Source organism: Neolamprologus brichardi, chromosome 22 (assembly GCF_056152115.1).
Source record: "Neolamprologus brichardi isolate AB-2024 chromosome 22, ASM5615211v1, whole genome shotgun sequence".
In the NCBI taxonomy this organism is placed as follows: domain Eukaryota; kingdom Metazoa; phylum Chordata; class Actinopteri; order Cichliformes; family Cichlidae; genus Neolamprologus; species Neolamprologus brichardi.
In genome coordinates, this window is record NC_142124.1 from 21,921,035 (window position 1) to 21,945,451 (window position 24,417).

The 24,417-nt window shown below is 41.5% G+C and overlaps 1 protein-coding gene across 1 annotated transcript; it reads left to right on the top strand.

The window, feature by feature from the left end:
• The first annotated feature begins 15,102 nt into the window (after window positions 1-15,102).
• On the top strand, window positions 15,103-15,972 carry LOC148096768 (uncharacterized). Its single transcript, XM_087835249.1, has one exon. The coding sequence runs from the start codon at window positions 15,129-15,131 to the stop codon at window positions 15,915-15,917; it is 789 nt and encodes a 262-aa protein (XP_087691375.1). The 5' UTR covers window positions 15,103-15,128; the 3' UTR covers window positions 15,918-15,972.
• The last annotated feature ends 8,445 nt before the right edge of the window (window positions 15,973-24,417 follow it).

Sequence of the window (24,417 nt, forward strand, 5' to 3'; positions counted from 1 at the left end):
TCTGATTTCAAACTAAAAATAAAGACAAGTTGACTTCCTGTTTTCCCCTGACAGTTCTCATACATATCAGCTGGTCATAGACACTATCACTTGATAGCTTATCAATGCTAACAACATGAGTTGGTTGAAAGCTGCTGGCGATTTGGTTTTAAGCTTATAGATCCTTTGAAATACAGCCATCTAAAAAAGAAAGTTTTAAAATAATTTTTGCAGTCCAGGAAAAAAAAAAAGACTATATAGATTCTTTGATTAAATAAGTTGTATGACCAAAAACAAACAGATGTGAATAGTGAGATGTTGGCTTTCTCGGCGTCGGGGCTGAAAGCCGAAAGCTCACAAATTCTGATACATTGGGTCCAGGCTTTGTATTTACATCTTTCTTTGCGCTCGATTCTGATGCTGCAGGTTTTGTCTCTCTCCAACCAAAATTGACTGAACCAGCAGCAAAAGAAAATCCAAACCACGCTTCACATTTGCTAAACATCGTCATGAATCCCCTCGTACTTTTGCTGTTGTGCTTCCACCATGATAAAAATCACACTTCCTGCACAGCTCTCTCTCTCTCCCTCTCATTTTTCAAGAACAGTTTCCCATCTCAAATCTCTGTTTTCTGCATTATTTGTTTGCAGAAAGTGGATGTAGCTGTGGGTAATGAGAAAAGATGAAAAGAACGATTGATAACTTTTTCGTTAAGGCCTGATCCATCTGAAATTCATAGTCAGTGTTCTGACACGGAGCCATCACCCTCTGAATGCTGTGTATCCAGAAAACACATTATATGCCGCGATAAATGCATGGCCCAAGTGTCTCCTCTCCCCACTGCCTTCCAGCAGCAGGCAGCAGCAAACAGGTTGTCAGAGGAGGCCGAGATGATGATAAAGTTTAACACAATATTGCCAAAGAGTGCCAAAGCACTTTAAGCACAAGCACTTTTTCAGTAACTTATCTTTCTTGTAGAATTGTGCTCCAAATAAAGAACCTTGTGTTGACAAGATTGTTAATCATTTACAAATCAACATTGTCTGTATGGACAGCAATTAAACAAAATAAAAAGTGAACATGTAGAACAGTGGGGTTAAGCGATGCGGTTGAAAGATTTGGGTGCACCTAACTTTTGTGCTGGTGCACCTAAGTAAAAAAGGTTAGGCGCACCAGTGCAACCGTGGCAAAAAGGAAGTCTAGAGCCCTGCTGAGACATTGCAACACCTTTTCTTTTTCATCTTTTCTTTTTTAGCCATTATGCTGGGGTTTGGGACTACTGTCCTGTTGTATGACTACATTCAGACCAAGCTGTAGCTTTTGAACAGAGGGCCTTACATTAAACTCTAAAAACTTTGGTATACAGAGAAGTTCATGGTGGACTCACTAAGTGCAAGGTGCCCAAGTCCCGTGGCTGCAAAACAAGCCCAAATCATCAACCTCCATCTCCGTGCTTGACATTGCGTATGAAGTGCTGATATATTCTGTTTTAGTCAAACATAGTGCTATACATTATAGTCAAACATTTCCATTTTGGTATCATCTGTTCAAGGACATTGTTCTAGGACAGCGGTCCCCAACCTTTTTTGCACCACGGACCGGTTTGTGCCCGACAATATTTTCACGGACCGGCCTTTAAGGTGTCGCGGATAAATACAACAAAATAAAACTAGTACCAGTACCGAAAAAAAGAAGATTTATTCATAACACACGTGAAAGACCCAGGAAAACCGAGTAAACGAAAAAAAACGATAAAACCCTGAAGAAACCATACATTTAACACCCAAGTCTCACTGGTACCAAATAACTCACAGACCGGTACTGGTCCGTGGCCCGGGGGTTGGGGACCGCTGTTCTAGGAGTCTTGTGCAACCATGCTCTTTTAAGAGAGAAGAGGCTTTTTCCTGACACCTTTCTGGAGAAATCCATACAGTAGCACTTTTCTTGTTGCTAATAATAACTCACTTTGGAGCTTGTTAAAGAAAAAGACACTTGGACAAGCAAGGCAAAGGTTACATTTACATGTTGTTTTCAGGATCAAACTTCAATTCTTACCACTTGAGAAATGCAATAAACATAACTCTCCATTTGGCTTTTGTGGCTTACTGGGCAGTGTGTTTAACATCTAACAACATAAAATCAAAAACTCTGATGTAGCAAGTGTACAAATAACCTTTCTTGATGTCCCCCATAGCAAAAGGAACTGCTGCTGGCTTTAAGACTTGAGTTAGTTTCCCTTTAAGAGAAAAGGTGAAAGCACGAGCAAAGTAGCAGTCTTTGGCATTTCAGTCATGTAAGTTCGATATGTTTTGCCTCGACCTTTCCCCGTTCTGGAAAAAAAAAAAACTGGCTGAGCTTCAATTATGACCCACAACACGTTCTGTCTCTCTCTGATGCCTGCTATCTCTGTCTCATTTACCCAGAAAGTACATGACCACAATAATCATGTGACATGAGCATGTCCTTATGATTATAGAGAATGAGAGACTGTGGATATGAACTCTGTTATGGGGGGGGGGGGCACAGGCCAGTGTACTCTTAATGCTGGTCTGAAGCTGGGAACAATGGTGATGGTTTTGTCAGGAAGGGCATCCGTGCATAAACTCTTGGCCAAATCAAACATGTTGATAATAACACATTGGTTGAGGCCTGGGTGCTGTTGGTCGACACCACCCAGGCTGGGTGTTGGTGAAAACTAAATATAGGGACTATGATTAATAAAGGAGGAGAGAGCTGGCTGATATGATAGAGAGAAGAAGGATGCATTATGTGTAGGAGGCCAGGAACATTGGAGATGGATTCAAATTTTTCCATGGTGTAGAAAGGAAGCAAAGAAAGTGGGATAGTCAGTGAGGAAGAAGAAAGTAGACAGGAATACTAGGAGGTTAGGTAAACAGCAAAGAGAGATGTTGCAGAGGAAAAGGCTTATAATGATCTCCATGTGATGCTGGACAATAAGGAAGAAGAAAAGGACTTGCATCAATTAACTAGACAGAGAAATCGAGCTGGAAAAGGATGAGTTACAGTTTAGCGTGACTAAGCGTAGAGATAGAAATGTACTAATGAGTGAAGAGATTGTACTGAGAAGATTAAAGAAGTACTTTAAGGAGCCAAATAATAAAGAGATGAGAGTGAAGGGGATGAATAAAGGAAAGTTAGCAAATTAGGAAGTATAGTGGATTAGTAAGGTGGAAGTAAGGAGATGTCTAGGAGAGAGGGTAGTGGACTTTTTAACCGGACTGTTGAACTTAATGTTGGAGAGAATGCCTGAGGAATGTAGACTGCTGTAAGAAAGGGGTACAGTTGATGATCTATATGATGAAGCTACGGAAAGAGGTTGTTGAAGCTAGGTCAAGAAAAAAGGTGATGATCAGCAAGTAGCAGTATGGCTTCATGTTAAGAAAGAGCACAACTGATATAATGTTTGCATTGAGAGTGTTGATGGAGAAGTATACCGAAGATCAGACGGAGTTGCACTATGTCTTTGTGGTTCCAGAGAAAGATAGCATGCCAGGAGAGGAACTGTGGTACCGGATGAGGAAGTCAGGAATGGTAGAGAAGTATGTGAGGGTAGAGGTGGGATGACATTAGGGGTCGGCTCTGAGTCCTTTTTTGCATTGGTGATGGGCAGGGTGACAGATGAGGTTAGGCAGGTGTCTCTGTGGACTATGATGTTTGCACATGACATTGTGATCTGTAGTGAGAGTAGGAAACAATTTAAAGAGAGAATGGAGAGGTGGAGGTGTGCTCTGGAGACAAGAGGGATGGAAGTCAATAGAAGCAAGACAGAATGCATGTTGAATGAGAGGGACACGGGTGTAAGAGAGGTGTTAGAAGCAGTAGGGAGCAGAGAGAGAAAAAGGAGAGTTTAAAAGTATGAGTTGTCACTGATCAGAAATGGGAGATGGAAGCATGTAAATATAATAATGGCCTGTATTTGTATAGTGCTTTACTAGTCCCTAAGGACCCCAAAGCGCTTTACACATCCAGTCATCCACCCATTCATACACACATTCACACACTGGGGATGGTAAGCTACATTGTAGCCACAGCCACCCTGGGGCGCACTGACAGAGGCGAGGCTGCCGGACACTGGCGCCACCGGGCCCTCTGACCACCACCAATAGGCAACGGGTGAAGTATCTTGCCCAAGGACACAACAACCGAGACTGTCCAAGCCAGTGCTCGAACCTTCCGATTACTAGGCAAACTCCCAACTCTTGAGCGACCCCCCCCCGATAAGTTCAGTTGGAGCAGCCTTTCAACTCTTCTCTCTGTCTCTCGCTAGCAAAGTTGACCCAGACAACAAAGTAAAGCTAATTTTCAGCTACGAGCCCGACACCGAACCCAACGTATTAGCCAGAGGTCCTTTACTACAGTTCAGAGCTGTGGACCTGTTTTATATACGCGTGAAACAGTTTTCTATACGACATCACTGCAAAAAGTGCAGCCTTACCTAATGTCCACCCTACTGTTACTCATTTTATATTAAGATTTAAAAATCTAGTTGTATTGGTGTGGCGAGAAACCTTCAGTAATAGTAATAAATCACAGAGCAATAGTACATTCATGTAGTTGTAAAAAGCTTGATAATATATTAAGTAATCCAAAGTATTCAGAATACATTACTCTCAGTGAGTAACACAACGGAATTACAAAATACATTTTGGGGCATGTATTCTGTAATCTGTAGTGGAATACATTTTAAAAGTAACCTTTACAATACTGGCCATGTGGAGTGGGTGGAGACGAGTGACAGGGGTGTGTGTGTCAGCTCCCAAAAAGACAAAAAACAAACAAAAAAACAGCAATGAACAACTTAAACATAAAAGAAAAATAAAAATAAAAGAAAGAACAATACAGTATGTCTGTGAAGGTTCTCAGTCATCCAGGTCATCGTAGTCAAAGGAGCTTGCAAAGAAAAGCGTCTGGACTTCTTTAAGTTACTTGAAGACGTTTCACCTCTCATCCGAGAAGAACAATACAGTATCCACATCTGAACCAAAGAGTAAAACAGTGAAATGTGGATAATTAAATATTAGGTCTCTCTCCTCCAAGTCTCTGTTAGTACATGACTTAATAATTGATCAACAAATCGATTTACTCTGCCTTACAGAAACCTGGTTGCAGCAGGATGATTATGTTAGTTTAAATGAATCAACACCCCCGAGTCATTCTAACTACCAGAAATCTCGAAGCACCTTACTCTGGATGGCATTACCTTGGGTTTTTCTCTGTATCTACGAAGCACCTTGAGGCGACTTTTGTTGTGATTTGGCGCTATATAAATAAAATTGAATTGAATTGAATTGAATTGAATTGATGAATGATAGAAGGATAGCAGCAAGAGTGAAAGGGAGGGTTTACAAGATGGTAGTGAGACTTGCTATGATATATGGTTTGGAGACAGCGACACTGACAAAAGGATAGGAGGCCGAGCAAGAGTTGGCGGAACTAAAGATGTTCATTGAAAGTGACAAAAATGTAAAAAGATTAGAAATGAGTACATCAGAGACACAGCTGAGGTTGAGCAGCTTGGAGACAAAGTCTGAGCAAGGCTGAGATGGTTTAGACATGAGCAGAGGAGGGGGAGTGGATATGTTGGACAAAGGGTGCTGAAAATGGAGCTGCCAGGCACGAAGAAAAGAGAAAGACCACAGAGAATATTCATGGACGTAGTGGAAGAGGAAATGCAGAGGGTTGGTGTGACAGAGAAGGATACACCAGAGAGAGGGTTAGATGAAGGCAGACGATCCGTTGTGACGACCCGTAAAGGGACTGGCCGAAACAAGTAAAAGGAGAGACAGACTGTAGATATTAGTTAACCTACAGCATAACAAAATATAATTAATCCAAAATACCAACAGGTAGTGTGTCCAAAAGTATAAATCTTTGACTTTTTCCTTCTGGATACAATTTTTTTTGCTCCTCTTGATGTCTGACACAGAGTGCATGAGCAGAAAGAAAGTAAGGGTATTTTTTATTTTCAGTGGGCGTCTCTATAGGAGTCTGAGAAAGGAGTCACAAAGAATGATGACAAATAACAGGTGGGATGATTGTCTCCATGTCAATAGTCTGTAAAGGTTATAATTCTCTGATTCCAACTTTCAAAGGATTCGTTATTGTTGCGTCAGTGGCTGTAGCTTCTCATTTAAAGTTTTCATCCCAGTGCATATCCACAGTTGATTGGCAGGTCTGGTTGTTTGGGATGAACGAAAGGCAGGACAAAAAAAAATAGTGACATAAAGAAAATATGGAATGTGTGGGTGAACTGTTATTTACCATTACACACAATAAAGTGAAGATTAAGCATCACTTCCTGATGTAACCTCACCTTGCGAGGCTCACCCAGAATTGGAAACCCCTCAAGCCTTGCCTGCTTCAAATAAACTTGCATAACTGAAAGATGGAGATGCTTTTCTTGCTGAAATGTAAAACAGAGAAAATAGAGAACCTAAAAGCACCTTTAAGAGACGGTTGCTTCATTATTCAAATCCCTAACAGGCAAAAGAGAAAGAGCTGGGAAGTGTCACAAATTCTGATCAGACACGATCAAAGAGCATTATACACCGCAGCAGCTAAATGCAGCTTCACTCCTTGGCACTTCTGGGTCAGGGAGCATTTTACTGTAGGTCTGTGTGCTTGAGAAATAAGAGAAAAAATAGAGAAGCGTAGCATTAAGAGAGGGCTGGCAACACTTCTGCAAGTCATTTGGCGAGTTCTTGCACTTACGCTGTGCCTCCCATCTTTGCATTCTTGTATCGGGTGCTAGTTTCATTTCCCTTATTATGAAAGCCTTCCACACACCTGAGCTTCCTGTGCTTCTTGATAGGCCCCAGATGTCCACATGGAGAATATGTCGAACAATGAGTGCACTTGGAGCCCATTTCTTGCAATTTCTCTCCTCACTCTGACTCAGCTGCTCACAGCCAAGAAACAGGCACCTACAGCAGGGCTCTACAAACAGAGAATTGAATTCTGTGATGAAAAAGAAAAAACAGTAAAGGTGCTGCTATATCACTGAGCCACATTAGGAATGCACAAGGGGGGTCTGGAATAATTCTTGCAGTTTCGAAACAAATTTAGGTTGAAGTGTTGTGTTTGGACAGAAGTCTGTGTGAAATTCACTGGCCTCAGTCGCTTTTCAGCAAGTGCACTATGGTTAGAGGTGATGTTACAGCTATGCTATATCCGCTCTATGAGAGTAAGAAGAGCAAGCACTGCTCCTGAGGAACAATTCAATTTATTTATTTAAAAGGGACAATGCAGTTTGACATGGTTCGAATACACTAATTTACCCATGTCCTTGTCCCTTGTTGTTTTTTACATCCACAATCCACAACTTAAATTTACATTATTCATTGATATACACTACGACTCAAAAGGTTGGAGACACCTTCTCATTTAATGGTTTTTCTGTGTTTTCATGAATATTTACGATGTAGACTTTCACTGAAGGCATCAAAGCTATGAATGAACAAATGTAATGTTGTAAACAAAACAGTTTGAAATACCTCAAAAAGTGTTTTATATATTGTTGTTTCTTCAAAATCGACACTGCTCTGCTCAATCTTGGAATCCTCTTAATGAGCTTCATGAGGGAGTTACCTGAAATGGTTTTCCAACAGTGTTGAAGGAGTTCTGCGTCACACAAAGACACGGTGGGTGGAACCAAACATCTCAAATTTGGACTCATCAGACCAAAGCACATATTCCCATTGGTCTAATGTCGATTCTTGGAGTTTCTTGGCCCAAACAAATGTCTTCTGCTTATTGCTTTTCCTTAGTTGTTTCTTGAGGCCTGGTTCACGCAGTCTCCTCTGAACAGTTGATGTAAAGATGTGTCTGCTACTGGAACTCTGTGTGGCATTTATCCGGTCTCTGATCTTAGGTGCTCTTAACTTGTGATTTCTGAGGCTGGTGACTCGGATGACTTTATCCTCAGCAGCAAAGGCGACTCTTGGTCTTCCTTTCCTGGGGTGGTCCTCATGTGAGCCAGTTTCCTCGTAGCGCTTGATGTTTTTTGCACTTGGGGACACATTCAAAGTTTTTGCAATTTTCCCGGACACACTGACCTTCAGTTATTAAAGTAATGATGGACTATAATTTGTTAATACTTAGCTGATTGGTTCTTGCCATAATATATGAATTCTAACAGTTGTCAAAGAAGGCTATCAGCTGTGTACCAACCTGACTTCTGCACAACACAACTGATGGTCCCAATCCATTAAGAAGGGAGAAAATTCCACAAATGAACCCTGACATGTGACATGACAACCCTGACAAAACCCAATGACAATAATGCCACCAAACAAGCATGTGTGCATTTTGTAAAGGACAATGACGGCTAAAGATTGATGACAGCTGACAGAGTGAGGATTTGGGTTGATTCATTCAGGGGTTCGTGACTGATAGGTTAATAACAGGACAAAAACTGTTGGCTCATTAGAAGTGGGCAAAAGACAGATGCTGGCACCAGAGGTCAAACAGGAAAGTGTCTCATCAGTCCATTACAGTATGGTATAGATAATGTGTATAGAAAGCCAAGAAAGTACACACGCAGACAATTTACAGAGTATTTCCTTCAGATTAAATTGGTATTGAAAGTGAAAACTTAAAAGCTTTGTACTATTTTCAAGGGCATTTGGGTCAAAATCCTAAATTCCCCTGTGATTTTTTAGGGTTGCTGAGATGTCAGCTGCAGAGTGCAGCTTGAACTGCTTTTCTTTTCAACACTTGCGTGTATGATATTGATGTGCCATTTACTTGCCCCTTTTCAAAAATGTATCAACTACTGTCTCATTTCTAGAACAGGAGGAAGAACAACAAGCATGTCTGACTAGGTTCTCTTACATGTTGTGTCAAGACTCTTTATGCACGACTTGTACTCTTCTTGAGCTCAGTTTGATTTCAGTTCTTTTTGCATTCATCGATTAACATCTTTTATGTTATCATTAGTATTGTCTTTGTCATTAGTGCACATTCACTTCACCAAATCAGTAAAATCTGCAAATCAGTAAAATCTTACAATAATAAACAAAACCCTGTATGTCTGTGTGTTTGTTCCTTTGTCCACAAACTCTTCCCAGACCATTAGTAGTTGAGCAACCAAATTTTACACACAGGTACGTCTTAGGAATTCACAGCTTCTTATCACTATCATGCTACACAGAAAGAACTGGGTAGCAACATGCTAAAATGACCTGTTTTTAAGCTTTTAACACCTTAAAAAAATCTTAGAATGTTTTCTCATCTAATTTATGTCCACAAAAGTTGAATTATGCATCATGTTGTCATGTTACCTAGCAACCACCTTGCAATGGGTTCAAATGACCCATTTTTACAATATAAAATAACATCTACCACCCCCTTTTTGTTTGCTTTCTTGAAGTGATTAAGTGTAACACTTTGAGAACAATAAAGCAAGTACTTTATACACACACACACACACACACACACACACACACACACACACACACACACGTATAATTGATTAATATGTGTGTGTGTGCGAGTGAGTGAAAATACTAATGCAAAGAAATAAAATAGTGGTGTCAGCGTTAATCTCGTTAAAATGGCGTTAACGCCATAACCACATTAACATGGCAAATCTCTGTTAGCGAGTGGCTGCACGGCGCTAACGCGTTAACAAGCTAACCGCACTAACGCGTTGCAGCCCCACACACGGGGCGATCCGCGCTAACTCACTAATGGAGATTTGCCACGTTAATGTGGTTATGGTGTTAACGTCATTTTAACAAGATTAACGCTGACGGCACTAAAATAAATACATCAACAAAGCTGATAGTTGTGTATACAATATGTGTAAATACATCAACCTATGCATTATGTCAAGTGTATTTTAAAGATTACATTGCCTTTTATCGTAGTTAATACAGTGATCTTGACGCTGGTGGCTTACGTGCATTACTCCGGGCATTTATTTTTAAATATAGCATTATTTATTATATTCACAAATTACTGAGTACACAACTTAATAATCTTGCAAATATCATCCACAATTGGTAATGTAATATCACAGAGATCAGTAACCAAAATAGAATGTCAAATTAAATATTCAGAGACTAAGACAAATATATGTTGTCATAAAACAAAAATAGATCAACATCCCCAACAGAGAACTTCTTTTTTTTTCTTCTGCCTCAAAGTACAATCAGATGCAAGTGAAAGATATTAGTCTGATGACTTGATCAGACTTTTTGTTTTTCACCATTTCTATCAGATAATCATTTCCGAGTTAATCTATCAGCCAGCCAAGAAGTGTTGCTTACTGAGCCAAAACCTCTGCTTTTTATCCGCAGACATGCCACAGTAGTCTAATGTGATATGTATGAATCTGAATTAGTTTTTAATCAGCTACTTTGTACTCCTGTACGGCATCAAAACAAAACTCCAAACTTGTCTTTTTGAGCATTTCACTTTTGTGTGGTAGTCATTAGTGATCGCATTACAACAAATCAGCAACACAAAGACACAACGACACAACAAGAGCGCAGCCGAGTTGAACAAGTAGAACAACACCAGTTCTTAGCCAGAGCATTGTCACCTCCTATGGGCACGTTCTAAAGGTTGAGAGTGATGAAAAGCAAAGTAACACCCCTGAGGCTGCCTCTGAACAGTGCCTAGAGGGGAGCAGAGTACTGCACTCTCAGCAAGTTAACTAGAGTTCAGAAAAACTGCGGCCTCCAGCCTAAAAGTACATTTAAAGAGTTTCACTGCACTTTTGAGTTGTACTTATTTCTATAAAATAATTACTCAAACAAGATACTTAAAAGGAAGTGTGACACTTTACATTTGAAAATGCACACTTTTCCAACACAGACAGCAAACTTGGATGTTATTTTTTGTAAAACGTGTTTTGATAGTCACCGGTGGTTCAGTACACCGTAGAAAATAATTCAAAACATGATGGGATTTTTTGTGTGTCAGACAATCAAAGTTGAATATAAAATAGGGTTAAATTCATGCATTATTTTAGAGACAGCAATTAAAAAAAATGTGTCTGATTTTCGTCAGCTAGTAGGGAGAGCTAAAGCCTCGCTGTCAACGTGCATGTCTAACTAACTTGCACCCATATCTACTGTAACACATGGTCAGGGATGGAAATGATGGTTGCCAGTCTTGAACAGTTTAAATGTTCCTGAAACATCTTAAACATATGAATTAACTCCTTTACTCTCGCCTTTTCCCCTCTCTTCTGTGTAGTCTGTCAGGAATGCAATGTTTTGGGCTCTGATGAAGGCTTTAGTTGCAACAACGACAGAGTAATTAAAGGGATTGATTGCAGCACAGGGAGAAGCAGCAGTGTGTGTACACGACAGTGGAGACTCACTAAGTCACACCGATTTTTTCTTTCTTTTTTTAGGAAATAAATCAATTCTACTTTATTTCACAGACATTTGAAATTATGGTGTTAAATGTACCAAGTTAATCCCACAGAAAACCCTCTATTCCATGGAAAGCTAGAAGAACATGTGAAAGAATAACAGAAAATTGTTGTGGCACTAGTATGTGTCAAGTCTTCCCTAAAATGAAGGGATACACTGTTATTTAGAACAGTGCTACATATGGAGTAGTAATATCCCTAAGACTACAGACTACGTGAAAAGTATTTAGAGATTTCATTAAGTTGTACAACTGCAAGTTTTTGGTTTAATTTCCAGAGAGAAGGAATAAATCTCATCAAAGGCACATCCAAAAATGTTTCAAATAAAGTGTATTTTACATTGGAAAAACAAAGCAATGCTTTGTTTTACTCGATGGTTTAAAGTGGATGTGAATAATTAGATCATTGTTAAATATAAGGACAGGGAAACACAATTCCTCATTTCCCTTTAGTGGCACTCCTTCCAACCATCTGCGGGTAAAAGATTGTCATAGATAGCACAATATAACCCACTGGTGAAGTCTGAAGGTGAGTGTTCTATAGTCACACTAGCAAAAAGAGGTGTGTAACCAAAATTACAGTAACCATGTGCAATTAACGTTCAATTCTCACACCTCCAAAATGGTTACTTCAAAGATAAGGACCATATCTGAGACCATTTGAGGTCATTAGCTGTCTTCAAACTGATTTGGTGAGTCAAAACAGCATAAGACTGGGATAAAAGAGCAAAAAGTCAGGTTACTATCTGTTTCAAACTGTGTAAACTGTGTGAACTATGTCAAGATGGCGCTTACTGTACATGCAATCAGTTTGCAATAATAGCTTTAACTGTGACCAAATCTCTTTTTTTTCTGACCTATTTTTGATCATGAGCACTTTGTATTGGTAAAGAAGTATAAAGAGTAGTGAAATCATCAGAAGTTCAAAATCAATAAATGGAATAAAGAGAGGGAGCATATTTCTCCTCATCAGCTCCTTGTTAAATCCAGAATTTGAGCCAGAACCCAGAAAAGTTCCATCTGTCTGTTGGTGCCTCTGTGGTTGATGACCTTGATTTACTGGTCCAGCGTTGTATCTTCAGCTCTTACCCGCTGCCACCTGCACAGTTCTCCTCAATGACCGAGGAGGAAAACCGTGGATTTACAGCTCCGCAGTCTATCAGTGGAGACAAAACGCCACATCTGTGTTTTGCTGGGCAGGTTGATGACTTTGGTTGAAACGGCAGAACCACAGCCCAGCTGTCTGCACACCACAGCGGCATGTGTCAGGTCCCAGACTGCAGACTCTATACTCGCCGGTTTTGTTTCATTCCCAGCACAGACAACGTAGTCATCTCCATCTCTCAGTACTCCAGTGTCCAAAATCACATGCTCCAAAATCACACATACAGCTCTAACTGTGACCAAATCTCAAATGATTTGTTATGTTACCATTTACATCAGGCGTAGTGCTGTACCAGAGCCAGGGGTGGACTCGCAACACATCAGTCTGATTCTTGCCAGACTCAGCCAGACCTAATCGGGGGAAATTTATAATGTATAAATGCATAAACAAACATGTGCAGCCAGTTCATTTCATTAATGACCAGCATCCTAGCAACAGCAGCGCGTATTTGCAGCTCAAAAATGAGAAATCGAGTAATGTGCTCAGTGCAGGCACGGGTTTCATGCATCTGTTTCTCTCTGAAAACAGCATGGCAGCTCGGATAAATGAAAGCAGGCTGGAGAAGGATCAATATGTTTATGATATAAGGGTGAAGTCTTCTGTAAGAAATTGCTGGGGACTGTGTGTGATCTTGCAGCTCTCTTGATTTATCCAGAGAGTTGCTTTACCACATGATGTGTAGAACGTCTTCGACGTGCAGAAAATCATCAACTGACTCTGTGCCTTTGGTAGCTTGGTGGCCCTGACAATTTCATTTGCAGGCTTTCAGGGATAATACCATTCTGTCTGTATATGAGGCCGAATGTCAGGTGGTTGCAGTAGTCAGCAATCTTACTGCTTGCTGTACTGTTTGCTCATACTCAGGTACCAGTTTTAGGCAGCCCCTTTCAGCCATTGCAATATAACAGGCATGGCTAAGGAAAACAAAAAAATAGGGATGTCAAAAGTTTCTAAAAAATGCTTTTTTTGGATGGAAACACTGCAGTAAAGTTGTTGACACATTCAGCAAGATGACATGTTTGAAGGAGCCAGGATGCCCTCACCAGTGGATGGCCTGCTGAAACTCACAACTAAAGGAGTATCCAGAGAATATTTCTGTTTCACCAGCATTCTTATTTTTTGACAAAGAAAAAAAAACCTTCTCTAAGTGGACACATCCCAAAAATGCTTTTCCTAAGAAAAGTTCACACTACTTCATTCATTTTTCAACAGTCATCTGGGAGCGGGACAGTGGCACTGGCCAGAGGCACTGGAAGAAGGAAAAAGAAGAGGAAATTGTCAGGAAAATAGTCAATTAGACAAAGAGAGAGAATATATGAATATTTCCATTAAACATTGTAGCATCATTTATAAAACCATGAAAAATCTGCTTCATTTAATACAAAGTACTTTAGAGCTTTTAGCAAAGTTGGACTGATGACAGTGATGTTTAGTTTTCATTCATTTTTTTTTCAGTTATGTACAGGGCTCTCTATTTTTAACTGTTCTCTGTACACGTGTGTCCACATTCCTGTATGATAGATCTGAACACTCAAGTTGATGATGTTCCACTAAACCTTTGGGATGATCGAGCTGATGGTTGTACATAAATGGAATGGAAAAGTTTGTGCAGTGGTTTTAAAAGGATCCAAAAATTGCAGTAATGCAAAGGTTAATTGTGATTTTGAGCGGTGCTTTCTTTGTACTTTGGCCTTGGAGAACAGTGGCCTGTGTTTGCGCCAGGACTGATTATTATTGCTGAGGCTGGAATTAATCAACTCTGTAATAAAAAACCAAAAAAAAAAAAAAACCCATCTAAAAAAAACATCTGGACATCTAAAAGGTGATTAAATAAATATGTAAATGCAATTTTTTAGGGTTATTGGTTTTTATTAGCCTGCATGGCAACAATGCTTAATAATGGACAGAAGGTTTGATGTGTGCTTCAATTACCCATTGAAATTCTCCTTTTCTCATTCATGAAATCATGATTTATTAATAAATATCTATAGTTCTTGGCAAAAAAAAAAAACCTTCTCGTTTCACAGTATTCATTTTCACTATCGCCTTGTTTTTAAAATCAGCAAAAGGTGTCATGAGAAGACTTTTATTAACAAATTAGTCAGTCTGGGGGATTGAATACTCATATGATTATGGACCGGAAAAATAGCTTGTTTGGGGAAATGATTGGTTAGAGACTAATTTAATTTAACTTCCATTTACCTTCCTATCTGCTTCACTCGGGAAGTGCCATCACTTTAATGTCAAAATCTAAATTCTCAAAGGGACATTTGAAAATGTGAAGCGGATGAGCGGTAAGTGACGGAAGTGAGAGCGGTAAGTGACGGAAGTGACGGGTAAGGTAAGCGACCCATGTTGTAGGTGACGTCAGACGCCGGAGATTTGGCGGAAAAAAAAAAAGCGAATGGTAGCGTAGAGTTTAACAAAGTTTCCTTAAGCTTCAGTACTGCCAAATAAACTAACCAACTGTCATATAACTAACAACATCTGTCTTATCATCTCTAACACCCTGGAGGACAACAGGGAGAGTTTAGACGCTCTCCAAGAATACATCGACCGCTGCTTCCAAGATTTAGTAATGAAGAAGGCCCAGAGTGCATCTTCCCCGGCCAAAACCGAGACGCCGTCATCGAAGAGATGTCGCCCGGCAGACTCCCCCGGCACAACATCGCCTGCCGGCAAAGACATCGCAGATATCCTGGAGTCAATCGACAAGCGATTGTCCAGTTTCGATGCGAGGCTGTCCCTGGTGGAGATTTTACACCGGGAATTTAAATCTCTGAGAGAATCCCTGGAATTCAGCCAGCAGCAGGTGGAAACGCTTGCCGCTGAAAATGCCACGCTACGGGAGTCGGTCAAATCTCTCGCTGATAACGTGACCCAGCTAAACACTGAAAATAAAAAAATAAAAGAGTCCGTTATCGATCTACAAGCCCGTAGCATGAGAGATAATCTTGTTTTTTCTGGTATTCCAGAATCTACCGGAGAGGACGCGGAGGCAACGGTGAAAAGCTTCATTAAAATCCACCTGAAGCTGCCGGAGGACACCGTAAAGAACATCGCTTTCGATAGAGTGCATCGCTTGGGGGGCGTGAGGTCGCGGACCGGGAGACCACGTCCTATTGTGGCCAAATTCGGTCATTTCAAACAGAAGGAACAGGTGAAGAGTCGCGGCAGGGAACTGAAAGGAACGGACTTCAGCGTGAACGACCAGTTCCCCAAAGAGATCCTGGAACGACGCAAGGTCCTGTTCCCAGTCCGACGTAGCTTCATCCTGAAAGGCTCCCGTGCTGTCATCGCCGTGGACCGGCTCTACGTGGACGGACAGCTCTACCGCGACCCCGGCACCACACCGTGGTTATATTGACTGCACTCCAGATAAGAACCCGCTACATTCTTTTCTTATTCATTCACACTTTCTCCTTTAACATGGGTTTAACCTAGTAATATCAGTATGATGTCTTAGCAGATATAACACCGTCACCCTCCGTCTTTACTTTAATTGGAATGTTTCCGTTTCTTTTCTTTTTTTTGTTGTCGCTTACAGTTTATGTGGTTTCTTTCTTTCTCTTGTCTTTCACTGCTGTGATCACCTACTTCCACACTCACCTACAAACAACACCCTCTATTTCTCCATATTTTCACACCACGATCACGCAAACACATGCGCTCAACGGCAGCACATTTACAACAGCCTCACAGCAAGCACAGACTTACAGGACACATACACAAGCCACGCTTGTTCATATTAGTGAATAGTCACACACATAGTCAGACTTATGGAGCCTATCACCACACTTTTTTCTCTTTCTATTTACAAACAAGTGATGTTTCCACATTCTCTCCACCCGTCTAAACGAAACACCCAGCTTACATCATTAGACATACACACACAATTATGGGCATGCTGAGGTTTGTCACATGGAATGTAAATGGGGCTGGCACCAGAGGAAAGAGGTTAAAGATATTTAACCAGCTTAAAAAACTACAGGCAGATGTTGTTTTATTACAAGAAACTCACAGACCTGTTACAGGTTTAAACGAACTTAAAACACCTGAGTTTCCTAATGTGTTTGCAGCTTGTTATAATTCTAGACAAAGAGGAGTAGCAATTTTAATACATAAAAATGTTAATTTTACAGTACTCGATACAGTTATAGATCCAGAGGGTAGATTTCTAATTATTAAACTATCAATATTGAACAAAAAACTATGTATTGTAAGTATATATGGTCCAAATGTTGATGAACCCTCATTCTTCCACGGATTTTTTAGTGCACTCTCTGAACACCTTGATTGCACACTCATTCTTGGAGGCGACCTCAACCTTGGACTAAATGAAGAAATGGATAGGCTCAACACAACAGGAACTCAGCGCAATTGGCAATCCACAAATATAATCAAACAGTATATGAGCGACTATGGCCTTTGCGATGCATGGCGCTCCCTTCACCCCAACAGTAAGGAATATACTTTCTTCTCACATGTTCATCACTCCTACTCTCGTCTGGATTATTTTTTGGTCAGCAGCTCACTGCTGAGTGACATTTCAGACACTGAGATTCACCCTATAGCTGTCAGCGATCATGCTCCGGTATCTTTAACACTAATGCACAAGAATAATACTACGCCAAGTAAAAACTGGAGATTTAACACATCACTACTTAAAGATGAAGACTTTATTAAATATTTTAAAAAGGAATGGATTTCATATTTAGACTTTAATGACACTCCCGGAACATCTGCTTCTGTTCTATGGGAAGCAGGAAAAGCTGTGATGAGAGGTAAAATAATTTCTTTCTCATCACACAAAAAGAAAGAAGAAAACAAAAATATTCAGGAATTAGAAAAAACCATCAAATCCTTAGAAGAAGCCTACGCGTCCCACCAAGATCAAGAAATAATGAACAAAATATGCAAAACAAAACTAGAATTAAATGAAATTATTAATAGAAAAACACAATTCCTTGTACAAAGACTTCGCTTGCAGAATTTTGAACACAGTAACAAATCAGGTCGATTTCTAGCAAACCAGTTAAAAATAAATAAAGAACAAACAACTATATGTGCTACTAAAGATTTATCGGGGAACACAATATATGACCCTGTAAGAATAAACAACATTTTTAGGGATTTCTATGAAACTTTATATTCACCACAAATAAACCCGTCTAAAAATGAAATTGATTTGTTTCTTGACAACGTAACTCTTCCAAAATTACTAGACAGTCAAGCAATGGCACTGGATTCGCCACTGACGCCAGGTGAACTCCAGGAAGCCCTGATAAGTATGCCCAATAACAAGGCTCCAGGTCCAGACGGCTTTCCTGCAGAATTCTACAAAGAATTCTGGACAATTTTGGCACCAGTATTCCATAGATTGTTGCAGGAAATCAAGAAAAATGGAAGACTACCACCAAATATGAATTCTGCCAACATTAATCTCCTGCTAAAACCAGGAAAAGACCCTTTATTTCCCTCAAGTTATCGTCCAATATCCCTTATAAATGTAGACCTTAAAATAATCTGCAAAGCTCTCTCAAAGAGATTAGAGAAAATAACCCCCCTCTTAATTCATCCTGACCAAACTGGTTTCATAAAAGGTCGGCACTCCTCAACAAACACTCGTAGATTACTTAATTTAATAGACTACTCATACAATAAAAACATTGAAACCATAATATTATCTCTAGATGCAGAAAAAGCATTTGACAGAGTTAACTGGAAATTTTTATTTGCAACTTTACACAAATTTGGTTTTGGAAACTCTTTCATAAATTGGATAAGAATATTATACAATTCCCCAACAGCTCGTATCAGAACAAATGACCAGACATCCTCCAGCTTTTGTCTCATGAGGGGCACCAGACAGGGATGCCCACTCTCCCCTTCACTTTTTGCAATTTTTATCGAACCTCTAGCAGCAGCATTTAGACAGGCTACAACAATTAAGGGCATAAAATGTAAGAACGTAGAACATAAAATCAGTCTCTATGCGGATGATGTGTTGCTTTTTCTGCAAAACTCACAAATCAACCTCTCTGAGGTAATTACTCTAATAAACTGGTTTTCAAGAGTTTCAGATTATTCAATTAATTGGCCAAAATCTACAGTTCTTCCCATTAACTGCTCCTTCCATAATTCATCTTCTGCCCCACTACAATCTGGAAATATTAAATATTTAGGTATTAATGTTTCTCCTAAGCTTTCAGACTTAATTAAATTAAACCACATCCCACTTCTAAAGAAAGTAGAAGGCGATCTGACTAGATGGAAATCTCTACCCATATCACTCATGGGAAGGGTCGCCACTATAAAAATGATGATCTTGCCAAAAATAAATTACTTATTTTTAATGATCCCCAACAAACCATCACAAGATTGGTTCAGATCTCTGGATTCACATATTTTTAAATTCCTTTGGAAAGATAAACCCCCGCGTATCAGCTTAAAAACACTACAAAGAACCAAGGATAGAGGAGGATTAGATCTGCCTAATTTTCACCAATACTTCTTAGCCAACAGGCTTCAGTTCATCTCAGAATGGTTAAAATGTACCCTCTTAGATGAGCCCTGGCTAGATGTTGAACAGGCACTATGCAATGATCTAGAGATTTCAGACCTACCATTTATTAGCTCAAACATCAAAAGACATGAATGCTTTAAAAGCATCAACATCAGCTTTTCTCTGACAGCATGGTGGGAGTTTCTAAAAATAACGGAGTCTTCATTAATCCCATGCAAACGTACACCTATCTGGAATAACCCTGACATATTACAAAACAATAATAAGATTAATTTCCCAGAATGGAGTTGTAAAGGAATTAAATACTTAGAACATATATTAGAGGGAACAGAATTTATTCCATTTGACAGACTAGTTACACAATATGGGATCAACAAGAAAAGATTTTTAGAATATCAACAAATTAAATCCATAGTAAAAAAGAAATTTAACCTCAGTCAAATTGAATTACAAACACCACCAAGTGTGGTTCAATTTCTTACTCTTAAATCCCCCAAACTATTATCTAAAATATACAGAACACTTTCTAAAATAGATGAATCAATATCCCTTCCTATTGCAAAGTGGGAAGCAGATTTATCAGTCAGCTTAGACCAAAACGTCTGGTCTCAGATGTGCTTAAAAACCTTTAAATTGATTAAAAATCCCAATCTGCAATTAATACAATACAAAATACTGCATAGAGTGCACTATACAGGTCATCGAATGTTCAAGATGGGCTTTACATCCGCCAACAACTGCTCACACTGTCAAGGCAATACACCAGACAATTACATCCACGCTCTTTGGTTCTGTCCACCAGTGCAGAAGTTTTGGCACGAGATATGTGAAGACTTATCAAAGTGTCTGAAATGTAAAATTCCAACCTCCCCTTTAGTATGCTTGTTGGGAAATTTGGATGATGTCACTACAGAAACTAATACAGTCCACATGGTTTTTACTGCTCTATGCATCGCCAAGAAAACGGTCCTCATGAACTGGAAAAATAAAAATAATCTTAATTCTAGCCAATATAGAAACTATCTAATAGATCACATTAGTCTCGATATAGCCTCTGCCACCACATTAGATCAATCCCTCTGGGCTCCTTTGATCGGCTCCATCACCTAGCGGGGTTGGGGGGTCGTGGTTTGGTCCCGCCTTGGCTATTGTGGTTGATGTGGAGGTTGGGATGGGCTTAGGGCACCTGGAGGACCCCTAGAGACGTTATCCCTGGAGGGCTTAACCCGGGGGTTGTGTTCATAACCTGGTTAGTGGCTCTGGTCGCTCTCAGAGGTTGTTCTCCTCGTGGCCGCGTGCAGCGGGGCTGGAGGATGGTCTGTGCTGGCGGGCGGAGGTTACTGGCCTGGTGGCCTGGCTGCCCCTGAGTGGATCCGGGGCGGGCGTGGGGGTTTGGGGTTCGGGGGTGCTTCGCCTCCGTGCTGGGGCTCTGGCTGGGCCTTGGGGGCTTTGGTCCTCGTCGGTGTGTCGCCGAGGTTGTGGGCGGGTGGGTGCACGGGGGCTCAGCCCTGGCGCAGGGGGCCTCTTGTGCATCGGCCTAACCGGGGGGCTCTTCAACTGGCAGGGAGGTTGTTCCATCTTTGCAGGAGTCCACTCTGCAGGTGGGGGAGAGACATAGGAGAGGTGGAGAATAAACTTAACCTGGGTGTCTGTGTCTTGTGTAGTCTGGGAGATGATTGAATGTTGGGGTGGGTACAGTTTCCTCTGCGGTGGGGTAGGGTGGGCTGCCCCGGGTCCTGTGAGGCTTGGCGGTGCTGCTGCCGTAGGCCCCGGTCTGGATGGGCCTGGGCTCCCTTGCCTTGGTGGATACCAGAGGACGGGGGTGCCTATTGGGGTCAGCGGGGGAGCTGGCCCTAGGGAGGGACACCCTCCCCTCCCTTCTTTTCCTCCCCATCCCCGGCTGCCTCCCTCTTCCCGCTCCACCACACCCACCCACACAGGTAGGGCTTTGGGGTGCGGGTGTGTCACCAGGGTGCAGGGGAGACATTCCCCCCCCCTCTGTCCTCTTCTGGCCACCTGTGCCTCAATTTTATCTCACAACTTAGACATCCACATTACTTACACTCTCATAACACACACACACACATATATATATATATATATATATATAGGGCCTTGAGGGTGGGCACGTTAACGGCGTCCAGTAGACGGTCTGTGTATTCAAACCTACCTCTGGCGCCGGTGCCCACCTCTCAATTTTAAATCCATGTAGACATTGAGGGTTCTCGGGAGGGGCCGTGCTAACACCTGCTGCTCTCTGGCAGCAGCACCATGCTCTCCCTTGTTTTAAACACACTTTAGAGCAACACGCAGCAACACTACACTTGAGCGGGAGGAGGAGGGTATGGGGTCTTAACACACCCCCGTTCTCTGCTAGCCATCGGGGCGGGGGGGCTGGGAAGAGATGCTGGCTGTCCGATTGGCCTCCCTGCTGCTGCGGAGCCTGGGGCGGTCTGCTAGCCTCCACCCCGGAGGGAAGGGTAACATCTCTTGGGTCTGGGTGCCGTTTCCCCCTCTGGGGGCGAGGATACCTGGACCCGGGGTATAGAGTATGTTTGGGGAGTGTGATTGTGTGTACATGTCCATTTACGTTTATTCCTACGTTGGGTGAGTGCTGAGTGTTTGTATATGTGTGCATGAGGGTGGGAATGCATGTCTGTGTCTGTGTGTGCCTGTTTGTCTGTGTCTATATGTCAGGTCGGGTCTTAGACTCCACCTCTCTGGGAACTCCCAGGCCCTCCAAGTGTGGAGGCCTATCTCCCCTCACCACACTCCCTGCCGGTGACTGATGCCCTCAGGGGTCGGTGCATTGTTGGTTCTTGGTGTCCGGGGCTGGGCGCTCAGGTCATGTGCCAGCTCACTCCTGGTGGCTACTTGGCGGGGCCTGGCGCCTGCTGCTCAGTCAGGCCTCTTCCGGGGCGCGGAGGGCCCTCGGGCCTCCGGCCTCTGTGCCTGCGGCTCGGTTCACTCTGGCACAGCTGGCTGCCGGCGGAGCCGACGAGCACGCCGGTGCAGCCCCCTCTAGTTTCTGCCCGGTGGCTACTGGGTGACCCCTCGCCTGGGTATCCTCAGCCCTTCCCATGAAGGTGGCACGGATGCCCCTCCGGTGGTCCTCCTTGGGCTCTTGCACTCTGGGACCTCTGGATGTCTGGGGCCTGGATCTCCTCCATGCCTGCTTCATGCCCTGGGGGACAGGGCTATGGCTCTCTACACCCTCTTGCAGACCATTACATGGGGAAACCATTTGAATACAAGCGCGCCGATCCACACAGGTGTGCACACAGGTGTTCACTGTTTGTAGACTTAAATCACACCTTTCTTGGCTGCTACTTCAAAGCACATTGTGCGCTGTCTGTCCTGCGTGCTGCACAACAACATTCAATATTTAGTATTTACTGCTGTTTACACTTAGGTAGATTAATGCGATGGTGTTGTGTATAGTATGTTGCTTTGTTTTGTTTTGTTTTTTTTGTTTGTTTTCTATTCTTTTTCTCTCAACAGGTGATCCCGGAGATATTTTTTTTCCCCCCCTTTCTCACTGTCCCTCTCCCCTTCTGTTTTTCTTTTCCTTCCTCTTTCTTTCTCCCTTTCCTATCCCTCACTCATGTCTGTCCCGTCTGTAACAACTGAAAATAAAATAAAATAAATAATAAAAACAAAGGTCGATCAAATGGACCAATACGGCAATGCCATGATGATCCATTTGGCAAAATAAATCCATTGGGTATCCTTGTTGGTCTTCAGACAACAATTCTGACGGCTAAAGAACCAAATGGGACAGGCAGAAAAAAAAAAAAAAAAAAAAAGAAAATGTGAAGCGGTAGCTGAAAATAAAATGTCAAGTCTGTGGTGATGTTTTGGGCTGTTAGCACAAGTTACTGGCAACTGAATGTCCAATAAAGTGCAATAAGTGAATAATCTGACACTTTTTCAAAACTCCAACCAGAAACTCTGTAATTTTATTAAGTCCTTAACTCACGAGGAAGGAGGGACATTAAGCAAAGCATTTGGTACCACACCTCTAAAGTTGCAGTTGGATTTGACAGTCAAAATGAAAAGAGAAAAAAATTAAACCATCAAAGAGGTGCCACTGTCCAAACAGCATCACAAATCATTGAAAACTGTACTGTTAGCCGCTGCCACTGAGAGTGATGCCTAGCAAACACCAAGTCTTTCGAGGGTGGAAAATAACGTGACAGTGAACACACTCTTCAGAATGTCAGCAAATACTAAGAAGAATATTATCAAAGACATTAGGCATCGTTGATATATCAGGATGCCGCAAATCTTGGCCCAGAGAGACCTGTCACTATTTTCAAAGCTGAAATGCCAAAAATTGAAGGCAGCTGTGATGTGGCCATGTCTCATTTCTGTCAACAGGAATCTGGAGCTAAAGGATCAGATGCAAATGCCTGCCACTGCTCAAACATGCTTCAAGACTGATTATTATTCTCCTATTGTCAGGATGTAGAGAAAGCACAATTCCCAGTTCCCTATGCTATTAAGTTTATCAGTGACTGTTACAGCCACTGAAATGTCAGAAGCAATTGAATTCGGAGGAAGAACATTGTTTCACTTTTTTGTAGTTTCTATAAACTGCTGTTCTTCCATGTTAAGCATGGCATAAACTCAGATGACATTTGATCTCATGCTAATGAGACACCTTTGTGTAAGTCACTGAGAATTGCCCCTGTATTTGCCAGCCTTTCAATAATATTAAATCATTAGAAAAAGCCGTCACTATACTGTAGTGGTTTTGAGTTTTTATGAATATTATAGAACATCCTTAAAGACTCAAAGCCACTTTAGCATAGTGGCACTGTATATACGTAGTATAGTGGCAAATATTTGGTAGACATCTTTCAAACAAACCTGAGAAACAGAGCTGTGCTTAGTGGCCAATGATAGAGGCCTAGAGATTTTAGAGTTTTAGAGTTTTTAGAGTTTCCTTTGGCAACCACTGGTTGCTGGGGAATAAATGTGTAAATGGTGACAGGTTGGCAAGTGGTTGCTGGATGTTGCTGCCTGGCACTAGGTAAAATTGGTTGCAAAGTGGTATACAGTGCTGCACCAAAAATCTCCTTACAATTGCTTTGGTTGCTAGCAGGTCACCACAGTCACCCATATTTTGTATGGAAAATAGCCACTTGTCTGCAAACACTTGCCAACTACACACTGAGAGAAGTGAAACTTGTAAAAGTGCAATGGAAACCAGATAGAGAGGCCGTTAGTCTTCAAAGTAAAAGTAGCTGGTAAGTGTTTGGATACATCAATAGGCACCTTCAATGGAAACTGCAGCAAGCTGCTTGTGAACAAAGCGATCACAAAGAGGTTTTTCTTT